The sequence below is a fragment of the Salvelinus fontinalis genome, chromosome 5, assembly GCF_029448725.1.
Source record: "Salvelinus fontinalis isolate EN_2023a chromosome 5, ASM2944872v1, whole genome shotgun sequence".
Classification (NCBI taxonomy): Eukaryota; Metazoa; Chordata; class Actinopteri; order Salmoniformes; family Salmonidae; genus Salvelinus; species Salvelinus fontinalis.
In genome coordinates this window covers 61478060-61501389 of record NC_074669.1, presented here as the reverse complement: position 1 = coordinate 61501389, position 23330 = coordinate 61478060, and the positions used below count along the sequence as shown (strand labels likewise).

At 42.5% G+C, this 23330-nt stretch overlaps 1 protein-coding gene and 1 long non-coding RNA gene across 3 annotated transcripts in view; one reads left to right on the top strand and one right to left on the bottom strand.

Annotated features, from left to right (window-relative positions):
• The window catches only part of LOC129855975 (S-methyl-5'-thioadenosine phosphorylase-like), a 29235-nt gene extending 8032 nt beyond the window's left edge, over positions 1-21203 (bottom strand). The window contains exons 1-4 of one of the 2 annotated variants that reach the window (XM_055924106.1): positions 20939-21203; positions 3989-4075; positions 1092-1150; positions 188-355 (exon numbers count right to left, since the gene is read on the bottom strand). In XM_055924106.1, the coding sequence (XP_055780081.1) occupies positions 188-355; positions 1092-1150; positions 3989-4075; positions 20939-21175 (551 nt within the window). In that variant the 5' untranslated portion in view covers positions 21176-21203. Of the gene's footprint in view, positions 1-187; positions 356-1091; positions 1151-3988; positions 4076-4507; positions 4656-20938 lie in introns of those variants that run through there. The other variant, XM_055924107.1, reaches the window with a different exon arrangement.
• A 491-nt stretch (positions 21204-21694) lies between these two features.
• On the top strand, positions 21695-23330 carry LOC129856000 (uncharacterized). The gene is made up of 2 exons (XR_008759589.1): positions 21695-22591; positions 22694-23330. It is a non-coding gene; the product is annotated as an uncharacterized LOC129856000 (long non-coding RNA).

Here is a 23330-nt window from a genome sequence, read left to right as displayed (position 1 = left end):
GAGATTTTTTATTTCAGCTCATGAAACATGGGACCAACACTTTATATGTTGATTTTGTATTTTTGTTCAGTGTACATAACAGTACATATACCAGGGAAGCATTGGATTTGGACTCATTCTCATTTCAATCATGGATTCAACCTTCGGTGAGTCCTGGATTCCAGGCCAAGGAAACTCTGGCACTCACCTGTCTATGAACTGGTCGATGATGACGATGTCTCCTGGTTGGATCTCTTCCCGGAGGGAACCACAGGCCGTGGTGACCAGGAGATGTGTGCAGCCCTCCTCTCGCAACGCCCAGATGTTAGCCTGGTAGTTGATGTCGGTTGGCATGATGGTGTGCTGTCTCCCATGCCTGGGGACCAGTATAATGGGGAGTGTGAATAGTTTTCAGTATTTACCGAAGGACAGTGAAAAGCCTGAAAATGAATCACTAAATCGACTCCTATAGCACCTAATCCCCTAGAAACTTCTGTATCTCTGAAAGGATTTGTATGTGTAGGCTAAGCAATACGTTTACAAACTCCACCTATAAAAAGGGCAAGCTGTTAAAAAAAAAATAATCATTCTAACTATACCTATCTGATTATTAGACATCTACATAGAGGGCTAGTGGTGGATTTGGTATTGGGGGAATGTTTAGCCTATAGGGCACAGGTGTCAAACTCATTCCACGGAGGGCCGAGTGTCTGCGGGTTTTCGCTCCTCCCTTGTACTTGATTGATGAATTAACATCACTAATTAGTTAGGAACTCCCCACACCTGGTTGTCTAGGGCTTAATTGAAAGGAAAACCCAAAAACCTGCAGACACTAGGCCCTCCATGGAATGAGTTTGACACCCCTGCTATAGGGTGTTGGAGAAGAGATCAGGTCAAATATGTTTTAAAATTGCAACGCACAGCCACTAGATGGCGCAAATTCATAAGAAACAGGAGGAGTTCATCTGGTTCAGTACACCTAGGGTGAATCTCAATTGCATACTCCTCGTGTCCTCTCTCCTCGCCTCATCCAATGGGTTTTGAGAAGGAGGTGAGGAGAGAGGACGCAAAGAGAATGCAATTGAGATTCTCCAATTCATTCCACTGCTTACCTTGCAAGGAGCACACATTCAACATTTTTGATCTTCCCCATTATAAGGGCATCTGAAGGCTGGTTGGGTTGTCAGGGGAAAAATAGAAAAGATGGCATTAGGTAGGATCTAAAGCACAATTTTCAGCTGGTAAAAAAGATTGACATTACACTGGAACGCAGAGATTGGTGTTGTCTAATAAACCAGACTGTTATACCAATCATTGGTATCCACCTCATTTTCTAAATGTTGCAATGGGCACAGCCAAACAACGGAAGTGATGGATTCGACTTCCGCTTTACTTCCCACAGCAGCACGCCGGTGGCAAACTTGACAGACTAAATTATTTTAAGGAGTCAATTTCTAGGAGTATAAAAGTCAAGTAAACGATTCTAAGTTTAAAGATGCACTATGCGGAAATCACACCACCATTTCCTGGTTGCTAAAATTCTAATAATTTGCCTAATTTTAGTTTGTGGCAAAACAAGCAATGTATAGTGTAGAGAATCATTGTAGCATCTAAACCCCTGTGAAATATATTTTCCATAATCCTACAGGTTATCTGTGCGGTTGGTCCTTCAGCTGGTCAAAATGTTATACCCGGCTACTGCCGTTGAAATTTCGATCCCCTGGCACATGCGCAAAACCACGTAAACACCTGCAAGACTTTGGTTAACATACATGCATCACATGCATGAGCAAACATCTTGATTGCAGCACACATTCTCCGAGACCCCAGTTTTGAAGTCTGTTTAAGAATACTTTCCTGTCGATATTTTGTCAAAAAGTTTGACCAGCTGAAGGACCAACCCCATGGACAATCGGCAGAGTAAATTCAAATATAATTTGAATCAACAAATCGTGAGACAAGGGTCATTTTGTTTTATGTAAATGTGCGTGGCTATGTAGCTCTGGAAAACCCTTCTCAGTTACATTTGTCCACATTTGGCTCCATGTGAACTACAGTCACTGTGTTTTAACGTTTAGAAATGTCAATAAACATCACTTTCAAACTGGTTTTGGAAACCTATGCCGATATTCCCCTTATCTTTCATAACAGCAAGAAAAATCTTTCAAATAAAAAAGCTACACATTTTGTATAAGTCTTGCACAGTATCAACACGCTGTGTGTGCCTCCAGTTGACAAACTACACTTAACAGTTACGCTTACACACACTAGATAGCCAATGACTTGTGTAATGACTTTCAGTTCCATTACACATAGGAATCATTGGAGGAAGGCATCTTCTGTAGAGGGGAGTTTGTTAAGAGCCACTACGCTCAGTCTGAACATTAACACGCATCGCTTGAGGTACGGTTTTGGAAACATAAAACAAAAAGGTAAATTGATAAACGACTTTATAGGGTTCCCACACGGCTATATTTCCATGTTTACTGAAAACTGACAGAAGGGACTGCCTGTGCTAATTAACTATCGGTGTCTCCGAACACCTGTGTGTAAACGGAAGACAGACACCACAAATGTGTTGTCACTGAAAAATACTGTCTGCTGCAACTGTGTTAAAACAGTAAGTGTATATTTTGATGTGACATGAAAGTAGAGGGATTTATGTTTCTAGAACCATACCGCAATTGAGCCTCCCAAGTGGCGCAGCAATATAAGACTCGGGAGGCTCAGGAACATAAATCCCTCTGCTTTCATATCACATCAAAATATACACTTACTGTAGACTGTTTTAACCGCCACTACAGCCTGGGGTTCAATCCCAGCTGTGTCACATCCAGCTGTGACCGGGAGCCCCATAGGGCAGCACACAGTTGGTCCAGCGCCATCCGGGTTAGGGAAGGGTTTGGCCAGTGGGCTTTCCTTGGCTCACATTTAGATGGCGTATTTAGCCGTTTTTGCTTCCAGGGCTAATTCTCCCTTTAAACATAACATCCATGTCAGGGACCATCAACTAGATCATGCCGCGGGCCAATTTTTTTCTTTAGCGGATGGCCAGGGGGCCGGAACATAACCGCGGCAGGTAGCCTAGCGGTTAAGAGCGTTGGACCAGTAACCGAAAGGTTGTTGTTTGAAATCCCAAGCCAGCAAGGTTGAAAAATCTGCCCTTCTGCCCTTAAACCCAAACCACAACAAATTCCCTGGGTGCTGATGAAGTAGATGTCTGATTCAGAGGGGTTGGGTTAAATGAGAAAGACATTACAGTTGAATGCATTCAGTTGTGCAACTGACTAGGCATCTCCTTTCCCCTGAAGTACAAATCATTTGTAGACTGCAAATTGACCGCAAGAAGCCCAAACATATAATATTTGATTACAACATAATTTCAAAACTTTGTTGTTGCTCAGAGCCTAACATTACACCCAAGGGCTAAATTCAGCCTGCCAGTTGGGGAACCCTGACACAAGGTCCTTGGCCTATGGAGTAATGTTAAGCTCCTTTCGTCCAATATTAGGTTAGTAATGGCTATGCTGTACACAATGGAAAGCATTTCCACATTCAGGACTAAGATTGGTGGTACTTGTAATTTTAAAGCTGCAATATGTAATTGTTGTGCTACCCAACCAAATTCATATTAATGGATCCGTCATTCTCATTGAAAGCAAGTCTAAGAAGCAGTACATCTGTTCTATGTGTGCTATTTCTATGCTTCGAGTTTAAATTTAATTTGATTCTTTTACTTCGGTGTTGTACACCAGTTTCAAAACAGCTGAAAATAAAATATTTTTGGTTATGGAAAATATATTTCCCAGCGGTTTGGATGGTACAATGATTCTCAACACTATACATGCTAGTTGTCACACTGAAATTAGGAGAACTATTTGAATTTTAGCAACCAGAAAATGGCGGAGATTTTGGTATCGTGCATCATTCAAAGGTGCACATGACTGTTTGTTCATAGCAGAGACAGCCTGCCTGCCTACCACATAGGATATTTAGAATTTGAACTTACCTTTCCATAAGGTGTGTCTACATATTTCTCGGTCCTTCCCTCCAATATGTCTGGGTCATCAAGGCCAGAGCCTCCAATGATTCCAATCTAGCAAGAATATACATGTCATTAGTCACACTCTTGACTATGACCTGTCACATAAATTAATAGCTATGTAGGTGCATTGGAGTGGAGTAACGTCAATGACCATTCTACAGTAGTGGCTGGCATTGGGCAGGGCGCTATGGTGAAATACGTGATACAGTTTGACTGCTAGCGGATGCCTACTAGCATGATGTTAGCTAGCTGCTAGTGCACTAACTAGTTCTGCAAACTGTAAAGTGTATACTTGAGACGTTTGAGTTTAACGTTGTCCATGTAGATATAGCTAGCTAGCGACCTAGCTATATCCTGGGTAGCTAATAGCTAGCATAACGTGACACGTGTATCGCTGTAGAATTGTAACATTCTAGCTAGTGCATAATGCATTGGTCAGTTTGTCACGAGAAGTCAAACATTTCAACAGGAGAACGTTATTACCTTAATTTGCATGCTTGCTGACATATCTTCTCGGATAAAAAAATGTATCTAAGATTAGCTGGCAAAATTACTATATCTTGCAACTGCTGCCTTCACTTCCTCCTATGTCATACGATGACTTGTACAGTAACGTTACGTGTACTTTAAGCGTATCGTTAGTCTCTCGTATCAGAACAATACTCTCACTCAAACAATGTCGGGAAACTTTTAGAGGCTAATTTGTTATGGATTGTAGACTTTGAGATTCATTATAATTAATCCATAAAACAAACTTTATTTGTACCATTGGCAGTTATTAAGTTAACGCCAATTATTTATATAAACACTAGATGACTGTTAGGGGGCGCTGTTTTGAAACCATCCGCACTCCCCCACCGTTGTAAAAAATATTTTGGAAGCACAGAAATGGATGCATCATGTGCAAGGGAAAGCGGGATACCTAGTCAGTTGTACAACTGAACGCATTCAACTGAAATGAGTCTTCCGAATTTAACCCAACCCCTCTAAAATCAGAGAGGTGCATTAATCAACATCCACGTCATCCGCGCCCGGGGAACAGTGGTTTAACTATTAATGCCTACATTGGTTTTTTATATTACAGACACCTTATATTATGTGAGTTAAACATCAAAATAAAACATGACAAAATATATAAAACATTTTCCTTGAAGTATAATTTTTTGAGATTGCTAATGTTACTGCCCCCTCTACAACAACAAACGTATTAAATACGTGTAATTTTGTCCATGAAACATTTAATTGAAATACTGTAGAATTCCATTAATTCCTATGGAGGGCTGCTCCTACAGGTGAGAGCCAATATGGCCGACCGGTGGCTTCAAAGCCTCTCAATGGCCATACATAGCATTAGCAATCCAGAGTTTATACACATAATTGGTTACCACTCACATGGCAGCTGGGACAAATGGAATACCAGGGCGCATTTTCAGAGCATGCTCAGACCAGCTGGCATGTTTCAAGCGGACCACCATTGTCCCTGCTCCTGAGAGCTCAAAGGCAGCCTTCCTAAACAACTATCGTCCCGTAGCACTCACATCTGTAAACATTAAATGCTTTGAAAGGCTAGTAATGGTGAATATCAGCACCATCATCCCAGACACTCTGGACCCACTCCAATTCGCATACCGCCCCAACAGATCCACAGATGATGCAATCTCTATTGCACTCTACACTGCTCTCTCCTGGACAAGAGGATTACCTATGTGAGTGCTGTTCATTGACTACAGCTCAGCATTCATAGTCCACTCAAGCTCGGGACCCTGGGACTGAATACCTCCCTATACAACTGGATCCTGAACTTTCTGACGGGCCACCCCCAGGTGGTGAGGGTAGGTAACAACCCATCTGCACATGCATACACACACACACTCACATTCAAACACACATACACACAAGTAAATAGTGCCACACATGCCCTCAAACATATACAGTTGGCCTTGCTGTTTAGATGTTTGTTGTCCTCGATGTCTTTTGTTTTAGCATTGTTGTTTTCTGTTGTTTTTCTCTTTAGTTATTTTTGTTGGTGCATTGGGTGGTTTTGGTTGGGTTGGAGGGGGACGGTGTCTTGGGGGGATGGGAGGGGTTTGGGGTTGGAGAGTCGTGGGGGAGGCGGGGTTTTCTTCGGGGGGATCTTGGATGGTTGGTGGCCTGATGATTAGGAGCTAGGGCCAGTGGCCAAGAGGTTGCTGGTTTGGGTCCCCAGTTCGACTTGGTGGAGATTCGGTCCTTGTGGCCTTGGGCAGGGCGCTTGAGCCTGGTTGCTCCTGTGGGTCGCTCTGGATGGGAGTGTCTGCTAGAGGACTGAATGTAATGTAAATGTTGAGCGGCTTCACTGCAGGTAGATTGTATGTTTTAAAAAGTTAAATTACTACCCATCTGCCATGTTGACCCTCAACCCGGGGCCCCTCAAGTGTGTGTGCTTAGCCCCCTCCTGTACTCCCTGTTCACCCATGACTGTGTGGCCACGCACAACTGATGGTCGGATTCGCGTTTATCATCGAAGGAATGAGCGTTACACCGAGGCCTGTACTCTGGAGCGGGATCGATTTGGAGGTGGAGGGGCCATCATGGTCTGGGGCGGTGTGTCACAGCATCATCGGACTGAGCTTGTTGTCACTGCAGGCAATCTCAATGCTGTGCATTACAGGGAAGACATCCTCCTCCTTCATGTGGTACACTTCCTGCAGGCTCATCCTGACATGACCCTCCAGCATGACAACGCCACCAGCCATACTGCTCGTTCTGTGTGTGATTTCCTGCAAGACAGGATTGTCAGTGTCCTGCCATGGCCAGCAAAGAGCCTGGATCTCAATCCTATTGAGCATGTCTGGGACATGTTGGATCGGAGGGTGAGGGCTAGGGCCATTCCCCCCAGAAATATCCGGGAACTTGCCGGTGCCTTAGTGGATGAGTGGGGTAACATCTCACAGCAAAAATCTGGTGCAGTCCATGAGGAGAAGATGCACTGCAGTACTTAATGCAGCTGGTGGCCACACCAGATACTGACTGTTACTTTTGATTTTGACCCCCTCCCCTTTGTTCAGGGACCCATTATTCCATTTCTGTTAGTCACATGTCTGTGGAACTTGTTCAGTTTATGTCTCAGTTGTTGAATCTTGTTATGTTCATACAAATATTTACACATGTTAAGTTTGTTGAAAATAAATGCAGTTGACAGTGAGGACGTTTCTTTTTTTGTTGAGTTTATATACATTTTTAAAAACCTGAGAAGTGAAGGTGTGCGTCTGTGAGTGACGAAGGGAGAACGGAAGGGGAGTAAGATGTCACGGCTCCTCCTCTGCAGTGCAGGGGGCGGTTCCTCCTGCAGGCAGAGGAGGGTCGTTAAGTGATTGGAGCCACCTGGGCTCAGGGTATAAAACTGCTTACTAATCACCTCTCCCTGTCTTTGCTCTCTCTCTCTGCTCCTCCAGGTATGCTCATGATTTGTTTGTTCCTTTTTAGTTTTGCATAGTTTTCACTCAGTCATGTTCACACACACATATTCATGCACCCATGCACTTTACATACACCTTACATTATGATACATCCACACCTCATTCCTATTTCTTAGTTTAAGTTAATAGTTTGTTTATAATAAAGAACACTTTTGAATTGGCCTATACCTGTTGTTCGTGTCCCCTCATTTTTGTCACAGGCTATGAGCCGGCTTGTGACAAGTGGGGGCTCATCCGGGATAGTAGTTAATTTGGGTTAGTTTAGTTTGCCAAATTTTTTTTTTGTTTGAGGGGATGTTTTGGTTGGGCCAATTTTGTTGAAGAGAGAGTTGAGAGCCATGTGTTCTTTTGGTTCAGTTAGCTTGGTAGCTAAGCAATTCACTCTGTGTTTTTCTGGGTTTTGTTCAGGTGGGAGTCCTCTCCTGTTCAGGCATATCAGCAAGTGTCCATAGGAGGCTTGTGGTGTTTTAGTTTTAGGTGGCAGTGAACGTGGGTAGAGCATCCCTTTCCCTTTTCCCCTACATCGGCTCGGGAGCACCTCCGTGGTTATGGGAGGGCCGCCAGTTTCTGGTTGTCTTTTCCACTCCACTGGTTTTGTGTGCATAAAACCCCACCACATCTGACTGCACGAAGACCAGGGCCAGTTAGTTAGTAGTTTTGGAGGATAGTGGGGTGTGGCTCCTGTCCTTGAACCCAGATTGACAGCAGGTGAGTTGTGTTTTTTTGAGCATTTGTAATAGTTGTATTGGTTAAGGAAAATGTCTTCCATTTTGTGTAGTTTTGTTCAAGCTCCTTCAGAGGTAGCCTTAGAGTTGTGTACTAAGGAGCAGTTAATTGAAATTGCTGAACATTATCAGATTGAGATTGTTGATAAAAAAATTAAAGAGACTGTTAAAACTAGCTTAAAGCAGGGTCTTAGGGAAATGGGTGTTTTTGGCGGTCAGTCTGCTAGTAGTGAGGGTGCAAGTTTTCAGTCTAGCCCTTTAACTTTTGAGCAGCAGAGGGAACTGTTGCAAATGCAATTAGAGATAGAGCGATTGAGAAATGCTAATAGACCGGAAAGACTACCACAGTTTGATGTTTCACAGAATCTTCATTTGTTGCCTAAATTTGATGAGTCAGATCCAGACACATACTTTACTTTATTTGAGCGTATTGCGGAAGCTAGAGCTTGGTCCGATTTGGACATGACTATGTTGTTGCAATGTGTACTTACAGGTAAAGCACGTGAGGCTTTTGCAGCACTGAGTGTAGCTGACAGTAAAGTTTATGCTAAAGTTAAATCAGCAGTTCTGAAGGTCTACGAGCTTGTGCCAGAGGCATATCGTCAACGTTTTCGTTACAGGAAAAAGTTAGATTCACAAACCTATTCTGAGTTTGTTTGTGACTTGACTTCTGCATTTAATCGTTGGAGTACAGCTTCTGAAGTTAGTACTTTTGAGGGTCTGTCTAATTTGATTGTGTTAGAACAGTTCAAAAATTCTGTGTCTGACCAGGTTGCTACATACATGAATGAACGTAAAGTTAAGTCTCCAAGTGATGCAGCAATCCTTGCAGATGAGTACAGGCTAACACATAAAAGCCATTTTGAGTCAAACAGTGACATGTACCATGAAAATAACTTTACTCCTAGGAATAGTAGGTCACCTTTTTTGGGGGCTTCTTTCCAAAGGCCTGGGCAGAAGTTTAAGTCTGGAGGACTTAAAGGACCGGTTAATGCTAATACCTGTCGCTACTGTTTAGTTGAAGGACATTGGAAGAAAAATTGTCCTCTGCTTAAATCAAAACAGTCAGTTCAAGTTAAACCTGCTGTGATGGCAAGTCCTGTTACAGCCTCTGACCACCAGGGTGAGCTGTTTCAGCCACTAGTTGAGTTTGATTCTCAGTTTTCCCGCTGTGATTTTTCAGCCTTTATTTCAGATGGTGTAGTGTCCCTGGTAGATGGCAACCAGAATGTTAAAATCAAGATCCTAAGAGACACTGGAGCTTTAGATTCTTTTATTCTGGAATCTGTTTTGCCGTTCTCTAAAGAGTCTGATACTGGCCGTTGTGTAATGGTATGGGTTTAGTTCCATTCTCTTGTCCTTTACATGAAGTTAACCTAAAATGTGGTCTGGTAGAGGGTGATGTAGATGTTGGGGTTAGACCCCAGTTGCCAGTAGAGGGAGTCCACATGATTTTGGGGAATGACTTGGCAGGTAGTAAGGTGTGGGCAGATGGCAAATTAAACATCTGTAAGAAGCAACCTTCAGTGTCCCCTGCAAGGGAATCTCCGGATCAGAACTGTGTGTCTCCTGAGATATTTCCAGTTTGTGCGGTTACCCGCGCAGCCTCTCGTAAGGAGATTGAGAGTAAGCCAGAAAGTCTTGAGTTGCCAGTCAAACTCCAGACAGAACAGTTGACTAGTTCTAGAGATTCATTGATGGCTGAGCAAAAAGCCGATACTACTTTGGCTGATCTGTTTGATAAAGTGGTTCCTGATTCAGTGGTGAGGAATAGTGCTCAGTGTTATTTTCTTCTTGATGGGCTGTTGGTCAGGAAATGGGTTCCACACTATGATCAGGGTTTAGGAGAACCAGTCTTTCAAATAGTTGTACCTACTACTTTGCGAAATAAAGTGTTGCAAACTTCACATGGTGATGTGGCAGGTCATATGGGTGTTCGTAAAACTTATGATCGCATACTTCGTTATTTTTTCTGGCCACGTTTAAAGCGGGATGTATCTCAGTTTATTAAAACTTGTGATACGTGTCAGCGCACAAGCAAGCCAAATCAGGTTGTAAAGCCTGCACCGTTGTATCCAATACCAGCCGTAGGGCAACCTTTTGAGCATCTTATTATCGATTGTGTTGGGCCATTACCAAGGTCCAAGTCAGGTCATAGCTACTTATTAACTGTTATGTGTCAAGCAACCAGATATCCGGCAGCTTTTTCCTTGCGTACCATAACTTCAAAATCAGTAGTTAAAGCTTTAACTCAATTTATTTCAACATTTGGGATTCCAAAAACCATCCAGTCAGATCAGGGGTCTAACTTTACCTCTCATTTATTTGCTCAGGTTCTCAAACAGCTTAAAGTTAAACACAACAAGTCTACTGCGTTCCATGCCCAGAGCCAGGGAGCTTTGGAACGTTTTCATCAAACTTTAAAATCCTTGCTTCGTGCATATTGTACGGAACTGTCTGCCGACTGGGAGGAGGGGTTACCTTGGCTGTTACTAGCTGCTCGTGAAGTAGTGCAGGAAAGCACAGGGTTTAGCCCAAATGACTTAGTGTTTGGCCATAAGGTGCGTGGGCCTTTAGCAGTGTTGCAGGATGGTTGTTTGCCTGAGGAACCACCTCGGAACCTTATTGACTATGTAAATGGCTTTAGGTTGAAGTTGTATAGGGCTGGTGAACTAGCGAAAGAAAAACTAAAATGTTCTCAACGGAAAATGAAACTGAAATATGACGGACAGGCTGAGCTGCGTGAGTTTAGTCCCGGTGATCGGGTACTTGCTCTTCTGCCTCTTGTAAGTTCACCTTTTCAGGCAAAATACTGTGGTCCTTTCACTGTGTTGCGTAAAGTGTCAGATTTGAACTATCTTATTGAAACCCCTAGTCATAGGAAGTCCTCTAAATTATGCCATGTGAACCTGTTAAAATGTTATCACTCCCGTGATCTAAGCAAAGTTGAAGGCACTCCAGCAGTGAGGTCAGTGTTGACTGCTGCCCCAGTCCCTGCATCTTGTGGCTTTAATTTGGTGGAGGGGGGAGAAGAGGAAGTTAAAGTTTCAGATGAGGTCTTACAAGGACGGTTGAAAAACTCCCAGACTTTGCAAAACCTTGGGGTTTTGGTAGATTTAGACTGAGAAACGTGATGAATTGGTAGCTCTTATTAGAAACTACCCTGTTTTGTTTTCTGACACTCCATCGCAAACCCACTTAATTGAACATGATATAGACATCGGAGATGCTAAGCCTATCAAACAGAGATTTTATCGTGTGTCTGAGAAGAGATTGAAACTGGAAACAGAGGTGCAGTATGTTGGACAATGGTATTGCGGAGCCATGTTGTTCAAATTGGGCTTCACCCTGTCTATTGGTCAAAAAGTCTGATTCTACTTTCAGACCTTGCACTGATTATAGAAAAGTTAACAATGTTACTAAAGCAGACCTTTACCCTCTTCCTAGGATGGAGGACTGTATTGATCAAGTTGGGTCAGCAAAGTATGTTAGCAAATTTGATCTTTTAAAGGGATATTGGCAAGTACCCCTTACCAAAAGAGCTTGTGAGATTGCTGCCTTTATAACTCACTCTGGTTTGTTCTCTTATAAAGTGATGCCTTTCGGCTTGCGGAATGCTCCAGCCACCTTCCAGAGGCTAATGAATCGGGTGGTCTCAGGTCTGGAAGGGTGTGCCGTGTATTTGGACGACGTGGTCGTCTACTCAGACTCCTGGGAGGAGCATGTTCGGAGAGTGCAAGGCCTGTTTGAAAGACTGGTGTGGGCCAGGTTGACTATTAATTTGGCAAAATGTGAGTTTGCCAAAGCTACAGTCACATACCTAGGCAAGGTTGTGGGTCAGGGATTTGTCTGTCCCGTGGAAGCCAAGGTTCAGACTGTGAGGCAGTTCCCACAGCCCTCTACAAAGAAAGAACTGATGCGCTTCCTGGGAATGGCGGGGTACTACCGTGCTTTTTGTAAACTTTTCGGTAGTAGTGTCCCCACTGACCAATCTGTTGAAGGCCAAGGCTGAATTTATCTGGTCCACCCAGTGTCAAGAGGCATTTGATGCAGTTAAGACTCTTTTGTGTTTGGCACCTGTGTTGGCAGCACCAAATTTTGGGAAACCTTTCAAATTGCAGGTAGACGCCAGTCAAATCGGTGCTGGGGCTGTGCTTCTCCAGGAGAATGACGACAAGGTTGAGTGTCCAGTCAGTTTCTTCTCCCGAAAATTTAATAAGTATCAGAAAAACTATTCTGTATTTGAAAAGGAGGCTTTAGGTCTCATTTGGGCTTTACAGCACTTCGAGGTCTATGTTGGTTCTGGTTTGACCCATTTAACTGTGTTCACTGACCACAACCCACTTGTTTTTCTGAGGTCCCTGCAAAACCCCAACCAGTGCCTGATGCGTTGGGCTTTGTTCTTGCAACCATTCAACCTTGATATTAGGCACATTAGTGGTAAGGATAATATCATTGCTGATGCTCTGTCCCGTGCTCCTTTAACCTAGCTTGTACCTTTTCTCTGTTGACCCCTACGGGCTGTCTGTGCCTATTTCCTCTTAAATTGCTCCCCAGGTACCAGGGCTGCCGAGTTTGAGGGACGGACAGTCGGCTGGGGGACACGGGGCTACTGCTAGGAGCCGGGATTGTTTTTTTTTTTGTTTATTTGGTTTTTGGGGAAATTTGAATTATTTTGAATATGTTGGAGGAAGTTGGGTTGAGGGTGGGACCCTCATTTTTAAGGAGGGGGGTGTCACGGCTCCTCCTCTGCAGTGCAGGGGGCGGTTCCTCCTGCAGGCAGAGGAGGGTCGTTAAGTGATTGGAGCCACCTGGGCTCAGGGTATAAAACTGCTTACTAATCACCTCTCCCTGTCTTTGCTCTCTCTCTCTCTCTGCTCCTCCAGGTATGCTCATGATTTGTTTGTTCCTTTTTAGTTTTGCATAGTTTTCACTCAGTCATGTTCACACACACATATTCATGCACCCATGCACTTTACATACACCTTACATTATGATACATCCACACCTCATTCCTATTTCTTAGTTTAAGTTAGTAGTTTGTTTAATAATAAAGAACACTTTTGAATTGGCCTATACCTGTTCGTGTCCCCTCATTTTTGTCACAGGCTATGAGCCGGCTTGTGACATTTACCAACAGGAGTCGACTTGGATGCTAACTTATTGCTAGTTATTTATCATCTCATCTGATTACATAGTACCTGTCCTGACTGCATCAAACCGAGAGAAGCTAGTTAAGTTCAGCTAGGTAACGTTAACTAGGCTAATTGAGTTTACATAAATGTAACTGTGCTCTTTCTCCCCGTCCAAATCCATTCAGATGATTAAGTAGCAGCCTACCTGTTGGCTCTTGGTGTTGTAGCCTGTCCTCATCATTTGACTTTTATACTGAAAAATATATATAAAAACGCAACATGCAACAATTTCAATTTTTTTACAGTTACAGTTCATATAAGTTCTTATATGTATATCTGTATATCTTATATATATATATATTCTTATATGAACTGGGTTACAGTTCATATAAGAAAATCTGTCCATTTAAATACATTCTTTCAGCCCTAATCTATTTATTTCACATGACTGGGAATTCATGCCTGGTGAGTATGCAGGCCATGGAAGAACTGGGACATTTGCAGCTTCCAGGAAGTGTGTACAGAACCTTGCGACATGGGTCCGTGCATTATGCGGAAACATGAGGTGATGGCGGCGATTGAATGGCACGACAATGGGCCTCAGGATCTCGTCCCGGTATCTCTGTGCATTCAAACTGCCATCGATAAAATGCTAATTGTGTTCGTCTGTAGTTTATGCCAATGAGTCCAGACAGGTCGCAATGTACATACGAGAAGAGGGGCATCGTTTACTACCTAAATTATCGGGATTATCTGGTTACCACCAGTGTTTGGATTACATTGACCTCCTTGACAAAACAGACAATGGGACACCTTTTCACAAAGAGATTCATTGTTCAAATTCCGCAGTGGGCCTGTGTAAATTATGCGATTGTATTGGAGACAGGTTGATGGCAGTGACAGTTATCTATTAATTTACTGTTATAGTATCTCAAAGTAGCAACCCCGAAAACCAATTCTCACTTTATGATAGATCAGTCAGATTTTTCTGCCTGACTGTGGCGTTCTTTATCTGAATTATTAGGATTTTCTTGTGATCACAAGACTACTAATTTTGCTCAAATAGAACATTCCGTTTTCTGCCTGAGTGGGGCGCTGTTTACCGCAATTGTCCGGATTATCTTGTTACCGGAACAAAACCATTTATTTGACTCAACTAGAGATTGAAATAAATTGTATTTCTTTTAAAAGATGGGCCTGGCTGACATGAAAAATACATTAGGGGAAAGGATCCATAGATACAGAGGCTGATTATCTTTCTGCACATCTCTTTATTTACAATGCTGGCTGTCATGGTTAACAAAAATGCAGGACATTGAATGCTACCTGAATTGACTCAGAAAAGTAACATAAGTAGGCCTATAGTATCACAGCAAGGTCAAACAGGTGTTTGTGTCAGATTATCCAGTGTCCACAGCAACACCATTGATTATTCTCTACTGTGATGTGTACTATGGTTTTAGCCATGCTCTCACTAACACTCATATTTTCTCTTTCTCCCCTTACGGAGACTCTTGGACCGCAACTGAGGACACCCTGGCCTGATTCCTAGACGTGCCTGGGCCAATCCCTCCTGGTCCCCTTCTACCTGCTTGTTGCTGCCTCCACTGGTTCTTTCTCCCCCTCAAGTAACTGATGCCACTCTGCACATACCCAGAAACCTGGATTCCATTACCATCACGTCTTCATCAAAAGCCATCAGACCATAGGGTCTTGAAGTGTTAGTACTTTCCCTATAGTCATTATGGATATGGTCTGAGCCTGTCAGTTATCAGTTATTCCATACCAAGGCTAGATGACGCTGAATGGCAACAACACCACACACAACTGCACTGCAACTAATGATGCAACTAATGACGGAATATTCAACAGACTGTTCAGCCTGTTGAATATTCCATCAATGAACAGAGGGATTTCTTGGCTTTATTTGAACTTCAAAAAAGGGACACACACACAATAAAGGGAGTTTATCAAATAAAGTCATTGACAAGAAAAGTCATTCACTTCATCAATTGTAGTCACAGCCTCTCTCATTCATTTGCTTAACTGGGGGGAAGGGCTGAAGAAACGGTTTACAATAAGCAGGGCTCAACAGGCGGAAGGCATCCCAAAGGGCACCATTTTCTCTAACTTTTCCATGTATAATGCTCTACTTTTGAGTTTTTGAGAGCCTTGGTCAGATGGTCTGATGGCTTTTGATAAAGACGTGATGGTAAGTAATGGAATCCAGGTTTGTGTGTGTGTGTGCGGAGAAGGATCAGTGACTTGAGGGGGAGCAAGAACCTGTGGAGGCATCAACAAGCAGGTAGAAGGGGGCCAGGTGGGATTGGGCCAGGTACAGCATGTCCAGGTGTCAGGCCAGGGTGTTCTTAGTCGCGGTCCAAGGGGAGGGGAGACCTTGAAAAGATGAGGGTTAGTGAGAGCATGGCTAAAACCATAGTTCACATCACAGTAGGGAATAATCAATGATGTTGCTGTGGACACTGGATAATCTGACACACACACCTGTTTGACCTTGTTGTGATACTATAGGCCTACTTATGTTACCTTTCTGAGTCAATTCAGGTAGCATTCAATGTCATGCGGTTGTGTTAACCATGACAGACAGATATTGCTTCAGTTGTTTCGTTTTGACTTCTTGTTACCTGGTAAATAACCAACAGCCATGGTTAACCACAAGGAGAAAAAGGCGAGGGAACTGTCCATGTCAGCCAGGGCCATCTTTTTAAAGAAACCCCTTGTATTTTCATTTCTAGTTGAGTAAAATAAATGGTTTTGTTCTCGTCATAAAATAATCCAGAGAATAGTGGTAAACAGCTCCAGACTCGGGCAGAAAACTGAATGTTCTATTCTCATCAAGGCCCACCTTTTCATAAAACGAATTATATCTATTTGAACAAAATAGGTTGTTTTTTTGTGATCACAAGAAAATCCTAACAATTCAGGAAAAAAGCGCCACAGCCAGGCAGAAAAATCTGACTGTTCTATTATAAAGTGAGAACAAAGTGTTTCTCTGATTGATATGGCTGTTACTTAGAAATAGAAAGAGATGATTTTCCTGTATTAAAACGTGTCCCAGTGCAACATGCCTAGCTCTGCCCACTGGAACATGGCTTACAGAGCGCTCTTTGAAATAAGCACCCGTCACCATTTTCCAACGGATCAAGAGATCTCACCACACCAGTTTGATGAAAACAAGCTACTACACGCACCGCTATCATGAAAACTAATAGCAGCAGGGTTTTTCATGCATAGAAAAGTCTTCGGTGGGCCACCTGAGTTTTTTTCAGGTCCAAAAATAAGACAGAACTAAATAACATTTTACAAATTATACTCATACAATAACAATGCCCAGAACAGCTACCATCTAGCCACACTAAGCAAACAGTACATTTCTCCTTCTCATTCAGGCATTGTGGACAAGGTGAGCAATCTAAAATAGGCCCTGTCTGAAACAGAATTCAAGCCTCTACTTGTCCCCTAACCAGAATACTTCAGGGTTATCATCACCATTTTCACAAAACACAACATGTCTTAGATATACAGAGGACAATAAAACACTAAATGGATTTTGTTTTCGCCAAGATCACACAGTAGACACATTGTCTCCTCTTCAGGCACTCTGTTAATCTACTCGTCTATATAGCCAGAGGAAGGGGGCCGGATTTTCGTTAGGTTCAGGCAGACATAATGGTTCAGGGGCGTAGTTCTCTTTGATGAAAGTGTACGTTCTAAGTTTAGGTTTGCACCAAACATTAACTGGCCATTGTTCCTTGTGAATCACATAGTCATTTGTTCCTGAATATATCACAAAAAAATAGATAACTTTCCGAGGGCTAGAGAATTGTTATGAGTAAGATCCCAGTCTAACAATTCTTTAGTGATTCTGTGTTCTTGCATATTTATAAGTCTTTTCTATAGATGTTCCATGGCACACATGGTTCCCAACCACCGTCAGTTTGTACAGTCCAAGAAACAGAATGCTCTGTTTTGAACATTGCTACAGTTAGTAAGCACGTTGGATCCCACACCCCAGCAGCATAGTCCATCACTGGACACCCACAACATGTATACAGCTGAAAGTAAGCAAGATGCTTACATATTTTCATTTTGTTTAAACACTGACCCCAAGGCTCTACCTGCAGATTCTGCCAGTGATCTAATGCCGTCTTCAACGGTCATGTGTTCATCCTGTGTGAAACCAAGGTAATTATAGAGCCCAGTGTAGAATAATGGGGTTGTGCCAAAACAAAGGTTGTGTCCACTTCTCTGCACGTCCTTCTTTCTGAAAGGAACAATCTGGTTCTTCTCTTGATTCATCGCTAGTGTCGATTTAGTACACCATAAATTAACAATATTCTACATATTCTGGAAGCAAGGAGAACTATGACATCAGCATACAACAAGATGCCCAGGAATATATCTGCAATTTCAACACCAAGTGTAGCATTTTTGATTTGTAGGGCTAAATCATTAGCATATAGTGCAAATAAAGTGGGCAAGAGTGTGTCTCCCTGCTTTACACCGTAAAGGGGTTGGAAACAAGCCAGTCCTGAGGATACTGACCTAAATACAGGCACCTGGAGTCAGATAAAGAGCTTTGATAGCATCAAAGAATAATCCATCAATTCCTATTTAAATTTGTCTAAAAGCAAGGTTTCTATTCACCCAATAAAAAGCCTTCTGAAAATCAATAAAACAGGAAGTTTTAGTTCAGAAGTTGGTTCTCTCTCTTGAATTCTAGACAGTATAGATTAGTGGAGGCTGCTGAGGGGAGGACGGCTCATAATAAGGTCTGGAACAGAGCTAATGGAATGGCATCGAACACATGGAAACTATGTGTTTGATGCATTTCATACCATTCCACTTATTCCGCTCCAGCCATTATGAGCCAGTCCTCCCAAATTAATGGGCCACCAACCTCCTGTGGTATAGATATGTTCTATACATGCTCTGGCTTTCCTAAAAGCATTCTGTTCATCACAAAGCTGGCCAGACAGTTCTAGATAGTGAGAGAGCCTGTTATTTAGAATGCAAGAATCAGTGGTGTAAAGTTCTTTAGTAAAAATACCTTAAAAGTACTAATTAAGTACTGATCTTGCTGGTGATGGCCAATGCGCTCATGGCAAAAGCCTACCTCTCACACGCTCTCTCTTGTAAAACAAAATTTGGAAATGTATTTCAATTTTTTTTGTAACTTTTACTTCACTACATTCCTAAAGAAAATAATGTACTTCTCCATATATTTTCCCTGACACCCAAAAGTACTTGTTATATTTTGAATGCTTCGCAGGACAGGAACATTTTCAAATTCACACACTTATCAAGAGAACTTCCCTGGTCATCCCTACTGCCTCTGATCTGGTGAACTCACAAAACACACATACAAAGAAATACATGATGAACTGCAATACTGGAGAGATGAGAGTTGCAACTCAATATTAGAAAGGTGTCCTTAATGTTTTGTACACTCAGTGTATATCATTAGGCCTACTTTAAAAAATGGTGGATATACCGATCCAGGGCTCCCGAGTGGCGCAGCGGTCTAAGGCATTGTATCGCAGTGCTAGAGGTGTCACTACAGACCCTGGTTCGAAATCCAGGCTGTATCACAACTGGTTGTGATTGGGAGTTCCATAGGGCGGTGCACAATTGGCCCAGCGTCCTTAGGGTTTGGCCGTGGTAGGCCGTCATTGTAAGTAAGAATTTTTTCTTAACTGACTTGCCTAGTTAAATAAAAATATCCCCTTGAATCACTATACGGTATTTGTAGTACAATATGGGCTGTAAACTATGACCGTTTATGATAATACCGGTGCTTAAATTTGTAAATCGGGAGGTGCCGGAACATAAAGTGAGCACTGGAGTGGGGTGACCTGGGGAGGATCTGAAGTACCGGAACGCATACAAAAAAAGTCCTTTATAATATCATTGCATTTGCTAGTGGCATAGAGCTGTAGAGGAGAGGCCCTTACACAAGTTGCAAACATGGAGAACATTTTTAGTAGCATAATGTCCGGGAAAATGTTGGCCTTTTATAAATGCATTTCATGCAATTCTCCTTCATTTTACATGACTGAAGACTTTGGCAGAATATTTGTTGATACCACACACATGATCAAAATGGCAGGTTGCTTTAACACTGACAAACTGAGAATCTGAGATCACTAAAAACAACTTTGTGTTGAATCCATTAATAGCCCAGGCCTGTGTGTGTGGAGACACATATTGTAGGCTACAATATGAGGAAATTATAGTCCTAAAAATGCTTTCCAGTTTCACTGACTCACCCAATGATGCGCACTCATGCCAAAAGCCTACCTCTCACGCTCTCTCTCTTGTAAAACAATATTTGGAAGTAGATCAAATATTTTGGTAGCCTATGTAACCAATGTAAAATGGCTAGCTAGTTAGCGGTGGTGCGCGCTAATAGCGTTTCAATTGGTGACATCACTCGCTGAGACCTGAAGTAGTTGTTCCCCTTGCTCTGCAAGGGCCCCAACTTTTGTTGCGCGATGGCTAACAATGCTTTGTGGGTGACTGTTGTTGATATGTGCAGAGGGTCCCTGGTTCGAGCCCAGGTAGGGGCGAGGAGAGGGACGGAAATTATACTGTTACATAAGTCTTCTCTTTTCAGCAGGAGCCATTTGCTTTCCAACCTATGTTTTTCCTCGATTGTATTTGAAATATACTGAAGGGCCTGTTTTGTCTGCATGCTGCTTTTTTCCACAGACATATTTGCTGCTTGTTCCCAACTGTAGGCTATTTCTTGTTCTATTCCTTGTTACTTGCTATTCCTTATTATTGGGCTACAATCCACAGCTAGGCTATAAAAAAAGCTATTGATCCTCTGTTGCTAAATTATAGGCCTTCTCGTGGTGTAGTAGGGTATTCTGAATTATTTAATTTATTTCTGAACATACAGCAGCAATTCTATAACTTTGGCAAATGTATTTAAATTTATTAGGGGTGCTGCAGTTCATTCAAAACCCCTCGCGGGGCTATGATTCGGTGCAGCAGGTAGCCTAGTGGTGAGAGCATTGAGCCAGTAACTGAAAGGTTGCTGGATCAAATCCCTGAGCTGACATGGTAAAAATCTGTCATGCTGCCCCTGAACAAGGCAGTTAACCCTTAACACTGGAGAGATGAGTTGCAGGCTCATCTCTATCAGGCATATGTCTATCAGAGCAGAAAGGGATCATAGAAAGCAAATATCCTAGTTATGTGAGAGATACTGGCGCGCTTCTCACACAGCCACCGCCAAGCGTTGGTCTCAAACATAGGTTACAATGGACTAAGGATGTGGCAAACCATAAACCCAGCCCGGCCCAAATCAACTCTTAGAATATTTGGCCCGGCCTGAAAATCAACTTTTTCACAATACGTTTTTGTTTGTGGCGGCAGGAGAATTAATGCAGAGGCAACTCGAATGAACTTTGATCAATTCCGAGAAAAGTTTAAATAAGTGTTCATGCCACTAGAGGTACCGGGTCTGGCCAATTAGGTTCCGGGACAACACAGTCCAAAACGGAGAGGTGCCAGGATCCGGTCCAAATTAAGCACTAGGTAATGGCGATTGAATATTGCAGATTGTACCTTTAATCGTGTTTTGTCCTCTTTCCACCCGAGCAGACAGTGGAGACTAGCAGGTTGCGTTCCCATGTGGATCAATAGACACTTATTGAACAAGTGGAGTATAACCAAGCTATCTGCGTTGTTAAAGGTAGACTTCACGGGGTGCAGCCCTGAATGTTTTTGGTCTAGCCCCGAACCGTTTGATGGTCTAATAATTGGTCGAAAATAATTCCTGCGAGAAGGGGGCTTTAGGATCATGCGGACTAAGGATGTGGCATTGCGCTTGCTGCAGAGAGTGCGAGAGAATATTGTTCTTCTGTGCAGGGTTTTTCTGGATCATAATTTAGGTGGTGGGCATGGCGGGGGCGTGGTCATGAACGTGGCCAATTGAGTGACTCAAACATTATATCAAAATCAATGGGCCCCATGCCATAACAAATATACTCCTGAATGCATAATTTGGATAATTTTAGATTCTCCCTTACTGTTTAGTTTTATTTTGGTGATTGTTAGTTCTCAAAGATGATCTTATTTTAAAATATAGGTCCGTTAACTTTTGAGCTCACTTTGATTTTAGTCGTTTAATTTTAAAATGAAAGTAATAATATACTGTCTCCAAACACCTAGGCCTAGGCTATTGATGGATTCAAGACAAAGTCGGTTTTCTGCCTGAGTGTGGCGATGTTTACAGCTATTTTCTGGAGTATCTTGTGACCAGAACAAAACTACTTATTTTACTCAACTATAGATTTAAGTAAATGGTATTTCTTTGAAAAGATGGGCCTGGCTGACATGAAAAATACATTAGGGGAAAGGATCCATAGATACAGAGGCTGATTATCTTTCTGCACATCTCTTTATTTACAATGCTGGCTGTCATGGTTAACAAAAATGCAGGACATTGAATGCTACCTGAATTGACTCAGAAAAGTAACATAAATAGGCCTATAGTATCACAGCAAGGTCAAACAGGTGTGTGTGTCAGATTATCCAGTGTCCACAGCAACATCATTGATTATTCCCTACTGTGATGTGTACTATGGTTTTAGCCATGCTCTCACTAACACTCATATTTTCTCTTTCTCCCCTTACGTAGGTTCTTGGACCGCAACTGAGGACACCCTGGCCTGATTCCTAGACGTGCCTGGGCCAATCCCACCTGGCCCCCTTCTACCTGCCTGTTGGTGTCCTGATTCCTAGACGTGCCTGGGCCAATCCCACCTGGCCCCCTTCTACCTGCCTGTTGGTGTCCTGATTCCTAGACATGCCTGGGCCAATCCCTGCTTGTTGCTGCCTCCACTGGTTCTTTCTCTCCCTCAAGTCAAATGAACTCCCTCATCTTTTCTCTGTCTCCTCTTCCAGAGGGCCTGAGGCTCTAGGACCGCAACTGAGGCTTGACACCTGGACGTGTTGTTTTGTTGTTCCATGATACATGGCGTAGATGTGTCTATAGTCTGGGGCGACTTTACTTTTAAGGTGGCTGTTTTTACATCTGTAGGACAATTGCTGAAATATACGATATTGCATTCGTAGGTAGGATACATTATTCAGAGAAATTGTAGGCAAATTATTTACATGTTTTTGAGTGTGTTTGTCTGATTTTGTAGAATTCATCACCAAATGGAATCACTGCTCTACTGTGAAGTTGTCACGTACCATCCCATACCATCACAGGTAATGACAAGAAAAATGGTTTGCAATGTATTTCAACAGTCTTTCATACTTACAAGTTCTTTCCAGTCATCTCCATGACCTTTCACTATATTTGGGTCGTAGACACAGTCCTCCTCCAGCCAGTGTCATAGCCATGCAGTGTGCCAGGTCTTCTGCTTGGGGTGGTTCTTCTCATCCATGATAATAACCTTCCCCACATCCACTCTGACTTGAAGTACTATTTTCTCCCAGTAGGGGACACCAGGAGGGTTTTCAATGGCTTTTAGAATGTCTCAACTAACATAGACACCAGTTCCAAGAACACTTTAGTCTGCACTTGGTGTGAAACCATTGTTCTTAATCAACTCTGTTGTGGTGCCGTGGAACATCACATATTCTGTCTGATCTTCAGGAAGTGTGTTGTTGTCTAGGAAGTTGATGTAGTATGGACAGTTAGCCATAAGCTAGTAACCAAACTGCAACTGAATACACCTCTGCTGAGGTGAACAGTATTATAAGTCAATACAATGCACAATTAGACTGTGTAATATGAAATAGTCCTTTGGCTAAAACTGTTACACTAAATAGTGATATTTATACAATAACAATATGCCGAATCACTATTGTTACAGTAATATTACAAGTGTTGTAACATTATCATGCTTAACATAGAAATGTACTTTGTAAACAGGGATTGTTTGATATATCTAAGTTAAGTGTCCAATAACAAGACTGTTTAATAAAAAATGTGTTTATTATA